The following is a 14,953-nucleotide window of genomic DNA, read 5'->3' as shown; positions in this document are numbered from 1 at the left end:
AGAAGGGGAACATAAACAGGCAACGCACGGAAATGATTCCTTTAGTGCTCTGTCTGCGTGTCTACTAAATCTGTCACTGTTACTGGTGCTGTGCCTGCACAGTTACTACTGTTTGTTTCTGCATGACAAGCCAGCATAAACACTAACCCGGTACTCTGAAACTCCATCTGGGGTACGTAGTCAGCTGCTATAATTAGGGAGGGAACGTCGTTGTTCAGTTTATTGCCATTGCTTGAAATCAGTGGGTTGTGTTTGCACTCATTACAATGTAAATTTGCAGTGCGTGTTCGTGATTTCTTACGTTACTTTGGAAACCATGTACTGGCAACTGAAATGAAGCAATTCTTTTAGAAGATTGTTTTATTTTGCTAAGTTTCTGAGGGATAAATGACTGAAAAGAACCACAGGAAGATCTTCTGTGCCTGGCCGAGGAGTTCCTCGAATAGGTCCCAGTTCAGGACCCATTTGAGTAAGTAAGTGCATCGACGCGCTTCAGGACAGTACTTCAGGCTTTGCTGCGATCCCAGCAGTGCAATGGGATGTAGCATGAATTTAATGATAAGCAGTTGAAGTGGCTTTTCTGTTTGTTTGCTTGTTTGCTATGAATCAGTTCCATATCGCCTTCCATACTATTTTTGACCTTACGCTAGTAGAGAGTTGGTGGATAATATTTTGGATGTGTTGCCTGGAGGAATTCAAATGCTGCCGGCAGTGAGGTGCACAAGGGATGCTAGTGACTGCAGAAGGGCTCCGTGAGTGCGAGGGATGTTACTGGGGCAGAGCGGTGCATTAGTTCTGCAGCGGTGGGACCGGTGACAGATTGCGCTTGTTCCTCTTCCTGATCCAGCCTCAGATTCATTATGAAATAAGTAATTACTGAAACCAGGCTTATAACTTGATGACTCTTATCCATCACAAAACAATTATGTTTTAACACTCTGCTATAGTATGCTCTTTAATACTGATGAGCTTCTATCACCTCATCCGTACATCAGAAAAACACACGTGTCTGCTTCTGGTTTGGTCAGCTGTTGTACGGTAGATGAAAAACTAATTGTTGCTTAGAAACTTGGGACAAATGCATCAGAGCAGTTCTATTCAAATGAGTGCACATTCTTGTGTGTTAGAGAGTGCCTGGGGAGGTCCTGCCATAACCCATGCCTTGCTGAAGTATTTCTGTAAACCGAGAGCAGAAGGGATTGGGGCTCAGAGGTGGAAACTGCTTTGTGCCCTGTTCTCCTGCTGAAACCTGGGGATACTCCTGTTCCTCGTGGGGGGCTTCATGCTGGGAAGGAAGAAGGAAGCAGAATGTATTTGGTGCACCTTTGGTACCTCGCTTGTGAGGGCGGTTGAGATGCCTTAGCTGCACAGAGCTGCTCGTCCTGGGGAAACGTCCCCGGCCAGCTGTGAGCCCTTTCAGAGTCCCGTCCCTGGGCTGGCTTTGCGTGGGGGGAGGTTTGCTTGGCAGGAGAAGGGTGTTCCCGCTGCCCCACGGGGAAACGGCTTGCTCCTTCACCTCTGCAGAGTGCGCTGCATTCCTCTTCTCCCAAATCCCATGTTTTTTCCATGAAACCTTCACCCAGGGACTATTTCGTTCCTGGCCAGGCCTGGGTGCATTTCAGTGGGGTGTAGGCTGAGCAGTGCAGCAAATCCCCACGGCGTGCGTCTTCGAGGGGAGCTGCTGCTTGTGCAGTGGCAATGACCGCTGGTACAACTGTTACTGAAGAGAGCGCACCTAGAACAAATGCGACCTGTCACCAGAAGAGAAGCACAACCTTAACATAAAACACTTTTATGGATGTATTTTCCAAATTCATCATTGTTAAATATATTTTTCTGTGGGCTTTCTGCGCTTCGCCATACAGTGAATAGTTTCTTCCTCCTACAAGAAGCTGTACAACACTTGTCCGCAGGCGCGTGGTGCCAAATAGCGGAGCAGTGCTGGCCCGTCCATCTTGGTGCTCGTGCTTATTCCTGAGATGCTGAGACCCGACGGTGAGTGCGGGGAAATGCTCCGCTGGACCACAGCAGCCTCCGCGTTCTGCCTGAGTTCAGAACTGATTTGCCAGCCTCCACGTTGGTTTCTCCTGCCTGTGCACATGCGCGGAGCAGCCACACCGCGTTTGGTACAGATGCTGTCTCATTTGAAGCTGGCTCAGATAACTGCTACTGTCTGCAGGCAGTAAGCGGTTTTGGGTTTTTTGCCTATGAATATAGATATTTAAGTTGTCCCTAGATGTCTGTCCACTAGTTGAAGTACTCTTCAACTGAGGAAGTCTACACGCTCAATGCATCTGGGAAGTGAACATATTCTTGTCCCACCCAGAAGACACATTAGTGGAACTGCTGCTCAGAAAGGACCTTTGTGCCACGCTAAGTAATCACAGTTATGTCCTCAGATCATTATTTCTTGAGATCTGATATTGCATCTCCCTGAAGTCTTATTTCAGAGTTTCATAGAAATTAATATGTAGCAAATTTTAACTCCGATGATAAGGGACAGAGCAGAGGGCTCTCTGGAAAAGCCTGTGGCCGCTGCCCTGGAGGACGGTCTGTAGGTAGGATGTTCCAGGGCTGCTGATCTGCTGGACATTAAGTAGAGATGCAGAAAATGCACCGATAATGCCCAATAAAAAAAGCCGTTTCGCCTCTTGAAGTTAAAGACACAAGAAGGAACAATTGCTGCTCACTGCCAATAATCGCAGACCTCTGCAGTGTGTCTGCAATTCAGAAGCTTTGCAGGGCTGGGATGTGCTTGGGAATCCAGGTGAATGGGAGTGGAGAGTTGGGTCCTGAGAGTATTTCTCTTCCCCCTGGGCTAACCTGAGAAGGGAGATAGCTAAAATTCTGAACAACCCCTGTGTGCCCAGGGGTGCAGTTAGCTGTAATTGATAATTGTAGGCTTCGTATGCAGATGCATTCAGGTTGATGGAACAACAGCAACAAATGCAGCAGGATGCGTAATTGTGTTGCTCGTGCTGGGTGGCCTCTGTAAACGTGCTGGGGAGGAATTCACACTTTATTTTAGCTGTGTAGCCTTCAAACACAAACATTTGGTCTGTCTGTCAACGCATTTTTGTCTCATGCAGGGGCCAGCCCAGATGAGCAAAACTGCGTTCGGTATTACCTCTCCTTCCCCTGCTCCCACCCTCCCTGCGTACACAATCCCAACCATCTTTATTTTGCACATGCTACCTATTCAGAAGATGAAAAAAATAAATGTTTTGCTAGTAATAGAAAGGAAAACAAACAATATACTCCACATCAAACTGTGTCATGTATCGTCTCCCTGGCAGAGCCCCAAGCATCACAGTTACTCAGATTCCTGCAGTGCGAGCACAGAGGGAGGGATTAATTAAAACTAGTACATGTTAATGGAGCTCTAAACCTGACTTCAGATTGCCTTAACAGACACAAAAAATATCATGGCATTAAACTGTCCCCCCTCGGGACCTGCTGGAGTGACATGTCAGCAGGATGCTGCCCTTTCCCGTGATGCGGCGCTCCTGGATCCGTAGAAGCTGCCTGCAGAAGCTGCCCTGCCTTCCCCCTGCCTTTAACCCCTGGACCAATGGCCATGGCACGCTGCTCCTCTCGCCAGCACCCTCCTGAGGACCGGAAAGAGTTTCACCCTTTTCCCCTACATATCTGAATCGGCGCAGACGTCGCATCCCTCCCAGTGCACCAAAATGCCCCTCAGTGGGCGATGGAGGAGTGGCCAGTTGGTCACAGCTCCCTCCCGTTAGCTGAAGCCTGGCGAGGTTGGGTCCCGGCGGCAGGCTGAGCTCTGCCTGCCTGTCCTGAAATGTTTTAATAAATCCTTGAGTGCTGCACAAGCTGAAGGGAGTGAGAGGAAAGCCATTTTTGCTGCCTCTGCTTAGAAAGGGCAAGTGACGTGAGCCAGGGCAATGGTTCCTGTACTGGGAACAAAACAAGGGGGTTTGCTTTCGAAGGTGAGGCTGACGTTACTGTAGGGAGGAAGGCAGGGGTGGGCAGAGCTGGCAGCCCCAAGAGATGCCCAGCTGGGCTATGAGGGACAGCAGCCCCACACTCCGCGTGCTGGAGACATCTCTCGCAGTGGGGAATATGCGATAACATCTTCCAAGCACGACCAGGGCTTATAGCTGGCTGCTGAGCTGATCTCTGCTGCCGGTGGTTTCCTCCAAGTGAGCTGCTGCCTCCCCACACTCAAGCCATCCTCAGCCAAGGGCTGTTGCTACATCTCTTACACTGCTCGTCATCTCTTTATTTCTCTGGTGGAGGATCATCTTTGCTGGACAGCATCACCTCTGGAAGCAGCATGGTTGGATGGGGGCAGGCTTGGGGTGTTTGTCCGGAGTCAGAGCAAATGGTCGTAGTGACAAGGGACACCTACCAAGCCCAGGCAGATTGCCTACGTGTCTCATAGCTCCTGCTCCTCCAAAGGCAACTTCTGCTTTTTATGTACTCTAAAACTGGCCAGCTTTCTTCTGAAGTTCGCAAGTTAAGGTCTTAATGTTGTGTTGTTAAATTCTCAGCATCTCCATTCACACCAGAAAGCTCTTCTGTTCAGAGGGATTTAGAATAATGCAACTCTTCATGGGTCCTCATTATTTCTCAGAAGGTGACTGTGTTGTTCAAGTGCCCATATTGTGACAAGCGTCTAATTATGGATCCTTTCTGTAGACCCTCAGAGATGCCATTATGTCCACCTGCAGTAGAAGGGAGAAGATTATAATTTGCATTCAGCATGAGCTTTTCTCCATTATTTCGGCTGCACATAAATGAGGAAAACAAATCTTATCGACCACTGATCGTCTTTTCATTTATCTTACATTTCATTTTTTAAAACAGCAGTTTTGCTTTGCTTCTTTTCCTCACAGTACTGTTGTTTGCTACTTCAGCACTAGCATATATCTGCTCTACTCCGGTCTACTTGAATGTGCACCTTCATCAGGCAATTGGCAAAAATATCTTGGCTAAAAGGGCTTTTCATCCTTTGAAAAGAAAAGCATGGCTGGAGGGGATGACACACCCAAACATAAAAGCTTGATCAATAACTACAAGATTGATATATATTCACATGATTTTTCCTTTGTCCCTTTTTTTTTTTTCTTTTTTTTTAATGCACTTTTCCTCTCTTGTCACTACCTTTCTGATGATCAAAGTTCTCAGACTTCTAGGTCAAAATTCCTCCCCATCCATCTCTATTTACACCTGTAGATAAGAATAGTTTTGAGGAGAAAATACCTAAATACAGTGTGCATTTTGGCACAAGCTCCTAATGTCTGAATTAAAGGAGGTGAGTAATGAATGCATACCCCCTCACAGGTCGACATGAGCAGGCAGACCACGTCTTCCCGTGACGCTGTCCTGTTTTTCATTGCATTTCATAATTACTCCCACTGACAAACACCCTGCAGAAATAAAAGGACAGAGGTATAAGCTTTGGGAGGTGGGAAGACCTCATTCTGCTTCTGTTTTTCTCTATTGACAAGTCTCTTTTAGACCTTCTCAGGAGGATAATATCTGCAAATGTTTTGATTTCCCATCTTTCGTCTCCTTTTTGCATAATTCAAGTAACAAAAATGTAGCATTTAACGTAGCAGAGCCTGGTTTGTGTTTGCCCCCATCCTGTTTCCAACAGTATTAAGCTCAAAGCATAGAAACTCCAGGCAAAGGAGGCAGAGCTGGGCAGGGCAAGGATGGGCCTGTTCCATGAAAGATCATAGAATCATGGAGTGGTTTTGATTGGAAGGGACCTTTAAAGGCCATCTATTCCATCCCCCCTGCCCCGCAATGAGCAGGGACATCAACTAGCCCAGGTTGCCCAAAGCCCCATCCAACCTGGCCTTGAACACTGCCAGGGAGCCAGGGGCAGCCACAGCTTCTCTGGGCACCCTGGGCCAGGGCCTCAGCACCCTCACAGGGAAGGATTTCTGCCTCCCATCCCATCTCCATCTCCCCTCCTGCAGCTTCAGGCCATTCCCCTTGGCCTGTCACTCCCTGCCCTTGTCACCAGCCCCTCTCCAGCTTTCCTGGAGCCCCTGCAGGGACTGGAAGGGGCTCCAAGGTCTCCCCGCAGCCTTCTCTTCTCCAGGCTGAACCAGCCCACCTCTCTCAGCCTGTCTCCATAGCAGAAGTGCTCCAGCCCTCGCATCATCTCCGTGGCCTCCTCTGGACTCTCTCCAACAGCTCCATGTCCTTCTTGTCCTGGGGACCCCCAAGCTGGACGCAGTACTGGGGGGGGGTCTCCCCAGAGCAGAGCAGAGGGGCGGAATCCCCTCCCTCGACCTGCTGGTCACGCTGCTGGACACGCAGCCCAGGACACGGTTGGCTTTCTGGGCTGCCAGTGCACATTGCTGGGTCGTGTTGAGCTTCCTGTCCCCCAACACCCCAAGTCCTTCTCCTCAGGGCTGTACTCAATTTTTTTTTGAGTTTTTTTGGTTTTTGGGTTTTTTTAATTTTTTTTTGGTCAGTCTTGGACTTGGGGTTTTGTTCGTATTGTATCAGTCAGGGCAAAAACTGGTGGTTAACAACACTTCCTAGAAATCCAGCTGTTAAAACTTGTTTCAAGTCAATCCAAACTTTTTTGGTTTAAGAAACAGAAGCAGTGCTGCATTGTTGGTATGGCATGCTAAGGAAAGATCAATGCAAAATTATTTAAAAATAGAAAACTGATCTATGTCTCTTTAGCATATACTGGTGTGTGGTCTAACGTTGGTTCACTTTCCTTTAGGACAAATCCACCAAGATATTTTGGGGCATGTTGGAATGGCTCATTCCAGTGTAGCAAAGTTCCCTCAAAAGTTTTGGGGGCAGCTCTAATTGCAAACACCCCTGTCTCTCCCACATCTACTCATAGCCTTTATGGAACTCAACTTATTTGCCTGCATGTAGGTGCCTGGTGGTACATGAGATGCTCTCGGATGGTGCATGCAGCTCCAGCTATGGCTCTAGTAGGTCCTGGGTCTCTTATAGCTCTTGTCTCATGTCTTCAACCCGGTCTAGATGGCTCAGCTGCACTGCTGCATCTCAGATGCTATTATGTGCCTGAAGTTTTGCTATTATAGACAAATCACTCATTATGGGATACTCTAGAGGCTTCAAAGGTAATTTACATGTAAAGGTGTCACTGGTATTCGTGGGTTTAAGTCAAAGGAAACTCAAATTTACTGAATTCAAGCAATGTTTCATCATGTGTTTGGGAAATCATCGTTAGGTTTTTCATATAATAACATTCTGGTGAAACACTCGTGTACCCAAGATGCACTGTAAGATGTCATTTCCCTCTGTAGTGCAAATCAGTACGTTCAGCTAAATAATGTACTGTATAGCTGCACATCTGAGGTGTTATGAAGGATGGCTTATGTGCATTCTCACTTGGGAAGCTGGAGAGGAGAAGATGCGATGAAGGCAGCAGTGGCTGGAAATATCAGTCTTGTATTTCCAGCTCATGGATGTAATTTTGTATTATTTGTGCCAGCTACAGCAGCTGTCACTGGGTCCTCTGCTCAGCGTAGTGCAGCTTGTTTTGATATCTCTATTTTAGTCAGCTGGGCCATGAAAAATTAGTGCCGAGGCATGTTCCATCACTCCAGCTTGCCTCTGTTACGAGCTCAGTTAATTTTTCCCCTCCCCTGCCCACACCTGGGCCACGGATGCTGCTGAGGAGTGACTTAAAGATAAAGGCAAACTATTGCCACTAGAATCCTTTAAAAAAATGAATGGGGGCAAATAATTCCAGAATGTGTTTCTGGAAGAAGGTATTTAACAAAATTACTCAAGGGCAGGTTCAGGCTGGGCATCAACACTTGGTTCCAAAACTGGCTGCCTGATCTGTCTCTGCTTTCTTTGTTTTCCCCATTTTCGTTCCTGTCTCCTGCAGGCAAAGCCTATGCTCCCGAGTTCTATTACGACACCTACAACCCCCTGTGGCAGAACAGACCCCGCGTCTACTCCTACAGTCTCCAGTGGACCCAGATGAACCCCGACGCTGTGGACCGCATCCTTGCCTATCGCTTAGGGATTAGGCAGGTGAGGAAAGAAATTTGTTCATATAGGATGTGCCTTTTGAGTGCTGTCCTCTGTGAGGACTGCTGAGCCTTTATTTTTATTTCATTTCATTTCATTTCATTTCATTTCATTTCATTTCATTATTTTTTAATCTTAATTTTTTTTTTCCTCCCTCTTCTCATCTTCCATGAGTCAGAGTTGTTTCTCCTCCTTCTGGAAGGTTTGCTGCCATCTTGCAGAAGTATTCCTCTGCCGCTTGCAGATCCTGAAAACTAATTTGCACATTTGCAGTGTGAAACGCTGAGATTAAAGAGCTGTTCCTCAGAGGATTTGCAGAGGCTGTGGATCAAGATAGGGTAGAAAGATTACATGAAAGAAACTTGCAATGAAATTAAACTTTTTATCTCTCTCTGTGTATCTATATTTCTTTTATTAGATCCCCCATGTAAATAGATAAATATAGGGATAGCTGTGGCTTTCCTACGGAAACATGTGGTGATCTTTCTTGACCGCATCAAAGCCGATCACATTTGCATCTTCATAGATTCACTGTGAACTTTTCAGTGGGAATTGGTGCTGTTAAGGACGTGTGGGACCAGCCCACTTGCAGAGGAATTGTTAAATTAACATAGTCATCCTCATTAATTTACCCTTTAACAAGAAAAATATCATCTGTCTTCTTTGAAAGTTATTGCTAAAAAGCTTTAGTCAATTAAAGTGAAAGAACCACTCTGTGCATTGCTTAAACTCTCATTAAATGGCGACACCTCTGCTTAGTCCCCTTCACAGGACAAAGTGATCTTCCTACAGCTAAATCCATACAAAATCTCACAATTTTATGTTCTAAAAGCAGAAAAATTTTGTGCCGTACCCCTTGTTCCCAACCCTGTCTAGAGTCTGTCCATGCCCAACACTACAAGTGCACCAGATGATTGACAGCTTGGCTTTTGGCAATCCCAGGCTTTCTCAAGTTAAAATAACGTGGTTTGAAAATAATGCTCCTTGCTATGAACACCTCCGTCGCCACCACCTCCACCTCCAAGATGCATCTCACCAGCTGGGCTTCCAGCCTTGGTCTGGCTGAGATGTGCGCTGGCAGAGGAGGCTGTGCCGCGCCGTGCCGTGCCGTGCCGTGCCCGGTCAGGGTCGCAGGGCTCCCACCATCCCAGCTCATGGGCACGCGTGCCCAGCTCCTGCTCCCAGCCTGGACCCGCTGTGATCAAATGAAGATGTTTTGCTGCTTACTCGGGAGAATCCATCTGGTATTTTTTTGGTCTCGTTTTACATTCTCCCGTCGAACTTGTTTTTCTTTCAATAAGACCACAACTGATTGATTTAGAAAGTGTATGTTTGGTTATTCAATGCCTGAAATAATAGTTTGTGCAGGGAGAAAGAGAACGGGGATTAAGGCAGATTCTTGAAGACATATATTTTTGAAAATTTGAGTGCAGAGAGTATTTTGTTATGCCACAAATCTCCTAATGGGATGAGCTTTGTAAGCTGCAAAATTCATATACAATTTGAGCATGTTATTTCTGCTAGAAAATGGGGGTTTGCTTGTGGAACTTGTGTGGTAGCTGTGGAGTTGACTGGGACACGGCCAGGGAACAGCTCTGCTACCTGCGCTCAGACTTTGTCTCTGCCTCAAGCCAACTGATTTGAAATGAAAACCGGTGACTTTTAATACATGTTTATGCAACCATTTGTATCATTGAGCACAAAGCAGTTCCGTTATTTCCAGTACCCGAGAGGAATTATTAAATTAAAAAAATAATTTGCTGAAGTGAAAGAATATATAATGAAATTAATTGCATGAAGTTTTTTAGCTTCTTTTTTTCATTTCGTTTTAATTTACTTTTAATTATCCATTTACATAATTATCTAGATTTACTTTAATTTTCTTGACAACGCTCTCTGTCAGGCTAATCAAAATATTTTCCTTTCGTCTATCTGAAGCCACATTTAAAACTTGTGTGATTTTGAACCCAGTGAGCTGTCCAGACATGCTCATCCATTATTGCAGTAATTCCCCCCAAAACAAGGGTGATAATTAAGCTTTTTTTTTTTTTTTTTTTTTTTTTGGACACCTACCGGTTCTTAGTACCAATAGATTGCCCTCTGAACGGTTTGTGTTTTGACAGTTTATTTGATGCAGCAATTTATTTTTTTTACTGGGCTTTGCTATTGTCTTTATTTAACAATAGAAGTGGGGGTGAGCATCCTTTGGGAGTGGCAGAAAATGCCGCTCACGGTGGTGCAAAGCTCATGGCAGGAACAGGGCAGGAGGGTGCCAGGTCGAAGCCAGGGTCTGAGCTGCATGGAGAGCATCCCGCAGCCCAGCATGCCGCATTGTAAAAAGCGTCTGCCTTTAATCTCTGTTTTAATCTCCTAATGCAGCGCAAAACACTGCCAGTGGGCTGTGTAGTGGGTCAGCGTGTCGGTATCTGCCTGTGATTCGATTAACACCATTACCTTTATCTGATCAGTAAATTGCTTCTGTATTAAGAGTGCTAACATCAGAGCCCAAGCATCGCTTCCTCTTCACCCGACCTGTACTTTGCTGCTTCACTTCACTTGAGACAGAATCCAAGCGATGTTCTGGGAATATTTAGTTGATAGCAGGTTTAGGCTTGCAGAATTTTCTGTGGAATTGTTAAAGTCGGTAACAGTGACAATATTTTTAATGTCATTTTATAAAAGCAGGAGTTTCGTATTTTTCCATTTTTCCATTTGCCAGGTGGCTGTACAGGGCAACGCAAAGGACGTGCTTAATGATGAAACTTTTAAAGGGCAAAGGAGGCTGGTGATAGAATATGGCAGGCTCGGGATTTTCCTTAAAGACAAATTGTTCTGCTAGGAGTAATTAGATGTACAGCATTGTAACATCAGGCAAGTATCTCCCCGGGTTGGCATAAAATGACATTGTAGAGCTGGAGGTGTCTCCGCCTTGACCAGCTCAGGCAAGCGAAGTTTTGAAAAGTTTTGCTGGCAACAGAAACTACCAGAGAGGAACGTCCAGTGCCAGAGAGCAGGCAGAAAGCAGGAGGAATGGAGACGCCGAAGCGAAGGAGCCGTGCCATGCTGAGGGGACATGTATGCAGTGAAAATAATTCAGTTCTGTTTACGTAGAGGTACGAGCAAGAGGTAGGAGCCATTTCACCATGGATGCCAGGAGCAGCTGTTGTGCTATTGGGACCTGCAGGTTTCTGTGGTTGCTTTGTGACAGTGTTTTAAGAACAAAACTAATCAATTTAAGAAGTGAATTGAAAATCTGTAAGAATCACTGCATTTATATGCATGTCTTCCATTCAGATCATTGCGTGGCTGTCCCCTCCCCGCTGTGTTTAAAGCTGCACGCTGCACATACAGCAGCACACTGATGGTGAGCAGAAGTTTGTTCAGTCAGGTTTCTCCTGTTGACATGGTAGTGTGTGACGGATGCTCCCTCCTGGGAGAATCAGGGAGGAACAGGAATTATTTAGAGCATTTTGCTTTCTGCTTAAGCCCAGGCACTCCTGTTGCTGCCTTTTGGGGATTCATTCTGTGCTTGACATCATTGTTTTTTCACAAGCACAGGCTCTTGTCTGCATTTCTAGTTGATGCAGCGCATGGACAGTGGCTTCCCGGTGCTGGGTTTTAATCGGCTTTGAGGATGCTGAGCTGCAGTATCTGCCAAGCCTGCTGTGACGGAGCATCTATCCGCCAAGCAGTGCGCACGGCTGTGCTCCTCTTTAATTGAACAGTGACAAATAACTGTTTTCAAAAATGAGGCACTAACTAAATGGCCACAGAGTTTACTTGCTGAGTGAGTGTAAGAGCTGCCGTTCATGTGCTTTGGTAGTGCTCAGAGCCTTCAAGCATGTCTTGAGAAGTCAGCACAGCTCTGCAGTATGCATCCAGGCCCTTTTCCACCAAGGAGTTGTTACGGATGTGGTCTTCTCCTCAAGGAAATTTCTGGCTTGTTTACTTAGAAAAAAGAAAAAGCATTTAGTAGATGAGAGATAACAGCAAGGAACCTGGTCTGATTTGCAGTTCTTGTAAGACCAGTCTAGACAACTTTGGCAGGGTAAAAGAGACTTGAAGTGGTCGGTCCTTTTCCCAAAAGGAGGAAAGCCCTTGAGGACAATGGATTCAGTCTCCGGCCAGTCTTTCTGCCAACCTTTGGCATAAAGAGGGATTCAGAAGGTGGCAGAGAAATACCACAGTGTATATCATATCTGTTGTCTTGGGCCACCAGAGCCAAAAGAAGCAAAGTTTAAAGTGTTCCTTTCACTACCATGTGTTCTCCTGTATGTAGAACAAATTTAGGGAGCATAAAGGTGATGGACAACTATCCTGGTACACCTGGACATGTGCAAGCACATCTGCTATCCAGGTTCCACATGCCAAAGAAGGGAAAGAAAGAATTGAGCCCATCCATTTTCCCCCCAGTTTTTGTGAGCTTTTCCCAGACTGGCAATGAGAGGAGGAGGTGCTCCTGATCCCAGGACAGCACATCGTTCTAGTACCTCAAAGCATTAGTAGCAATTTTCCCACTCGTGAAGGGCAAATCTGAACACAGATCTGAGTAGAAAAATAAGAGATGCATGGAGCCTAAACGAAGGTCCGTTTGAGATGCTCATTTATGATCACTGCAGGCCTGTATGGCAGAGTAAGTTGGAAATTAGGGATACAGCCAGAGCAGGGTAGAGTCAAGAGGAATAGGTAAGAGTCTACGATCACTTGTTGGTAGAGAATGGGGCAGTACGTTTCATGCTTGAAGACACAGATCTGAAAGCAGAGGAAGAACAAATGAAGTTGATTAGTCTCAGCAATCCCGACCTAGTCATGGAGGGGTTCTACAGCTTCTTCTGCAGGACCATGTCCATGCAGCGATTACGCAGCCTTTACCTGGCAGAGCAGGTCCAGTTAACTCCTGGGTCCCTGAAGGGCCCATGTGGTCTGTTGCAGTGACCAAAAGGGATAGTATTATATTAAAAATACAAGGATTTTGACATGTTTGTGTTCTGTGAGTAGAGCGCTCGGACACACAGGCGTGTGTTTGCAGTGAATTAGCGCTCAGCGTCCACCTTCTTCTTGGTGGTGCTCGATAGCCCAGACCGTTGCGTGGCCCATTGCCTCTGTGGGACCATCTCTCTCTCCAGTCCTCTTTCCCTGGGCCGTCCTTTAATTTTCTTAGTATTTCTGGAATAGGGCTGCCAGATTCCACCCTGTGTGAATCAAAGAACAGTGTTACACATTTCTGTCAGATCCTGCTTCTTGTCACCTACCCTGTCACTAGAGTTAAAATAAAGGCATGTCTCAGGCACTAGAGTATAATTTAATGGTAGGAAAGCAGGACACAGGAGAAATGTATTTGGCATTTTAAGCATTAGTTAAAGAGAAGTTGAGAGAAACCAGCACAGCAAATGCTACAAAAGTGGAGCTTTTATCAGGGAAGCCAAGAAAGTCAAAAAGGGAGAGGGGAGGACCTGTCAGGTGAAGAGGGAGCCACAAGAATAGAAAAGTGTCATTTTTTTCTGCCTATAGTGTGAAAATGGAAATAGATGAGTGGAAATCATTATTTACTGAAGTATTTAGAATGAAAGTCACGAGAAATGTATTTTAGCACACTCAAGGCCCCCACCTTATGGGTAGTAATTCTCCAGATGTTCCTTCTAGCGGGATCACGGTGCTGTCATCACACAATCTACTGTAAAGGGAAAGATGTTCACAAACTGGGTGTTTTCATTTGGTTTGCTATAGAATGTGTAAAATAGCTATACATCAAAATGTATAAAAAGATTGTATTCACAACAATTCAAAGATAATTACTCCTGTAGTAATTAATTTCAGGGAAGGAAGAGAGAGTTGAAAATTCGCGTGTATATTGGAATATTTTTAATGTTGTTTTCATGAAAAATCTTAAGCTGCCTTCTACAGAGGGATAAGAGCTGTCCCAAAGATTTCACAGCGTGTATTTCTTTTTGGATGTCTAAACCAGACTTTGCTTTTTTCCTGTTAAGTCTACACTCGTGAAATGAGACAGAGAGAGTTTGGCAAAAAAAAAAAAAAGAGTGCAACGTGCAAAGGCACGTTTCTTATTGATTTTCTTGGGTTTGGTAAATTGAATTAGAGAAGCAATGGTTCTGTTTTACAATTTTAGGTTTGCAATACTTATACCTCCTATGCTTATTCTTCACAGGAGTGAGGCTTGATTTGCAAAATAGCAAGCTGAGGGCTGTCATTTGAGATTGGTACCAAAGTCTTTTAATTGCCATCTAAAACTGATCACATCTCCCAACCTTCAGATAGATTAGGCAAATGCTTATGTATAGTTCTGAAAAAAAAATAATCTACTGATTACGTCTTAAGAAATTCAGAGGTAAGAGTTACACATAAATACATCGTTTTCTGTCAGGTCCTGACGTTCTGAGTTTGATCCCAAGGATGCTCCGGAGTGTGACCACTCTCCCTGGGCTGGGAGTTGAGTTGTGCACCTCCAGAGCAGCTTGTTTTGGAGGCTCTGGGCTGCGTTTTCTGGACATGCAAACAGAAACCAGCCCAGGCAGAGCTGTGCCCATTCACGTTACCACAAAATGTGGAGGGTAAAACTAAACTCCCTTTCTTCACCAAAGTTTACATGCAAAATGGAACATATCGAGCCAAGCAATGACTGCCTGCTGGGACCGCCTGGGTTTGATTTCTGTTGTATAAGCATAAACTCCTGCTGTTTCATTACTAATTTTAATATCTAATTCATATTCACTTTTCAGTTTGGTCTCTTAAGGAAACAAGACACACAAGAATGTCCTAAAGTTACTGCCTGTGATTTCTAAAGCCAGCTCTTCATGTTGGTCAGATCTGATGGGGAAGAGAAGTGCAGCAGGCAAGGAGGGTCCCACCAGTGTTGTGAAAGCATGTGGACCGGTCAAGGAGAAAGATGTAATTATAGAAAAAATTGAGGGGTAGGATCACA

General features: G+C 45.4%; 1 protein-coding gene across 1 annotated transcript in view; it reads left to right on the top strand.

The window, feature by feature from the left end:
* The window catches only part of MDGA2 (MAM domain containing glycosylphosphatidylinositol anchor 2), a 383,424-nt gene that overhangs the window by 324,235 nt on the left and 44,236 nt on the right, over positions 1-14,953 (top strand). The window contains exon 10 of the mRNA XM_075753135.1: positions 7,868-8,016. Coding sequence (XP_075609250.1) covers positions 7,868-8,016 — 149 coding nt within the window. The remainder of the gene's footprint in view (positions 1-7,867; positions 8,017-14,953) is intronic.

This window comes from Balearica regulorum, chromosome 5 (genome assembly GCF_011004875.1).
Source record: "Balearica regulorum gibbericeps isolate bBalReg1 chromosome 5, bBalReg1.pri, whole genome shotgun sequence".
In the NCBI taxonomy this organism is placed as follows: domain Eukaryota; kingdom Metazoa; phylum Chordata; class Aves; order Gruiformes; family Gruidae; genus Balearica; species Balearica regulorum.
This window is presented reverse-complemented; position numbering and strand designations above follow the sequence as displayed.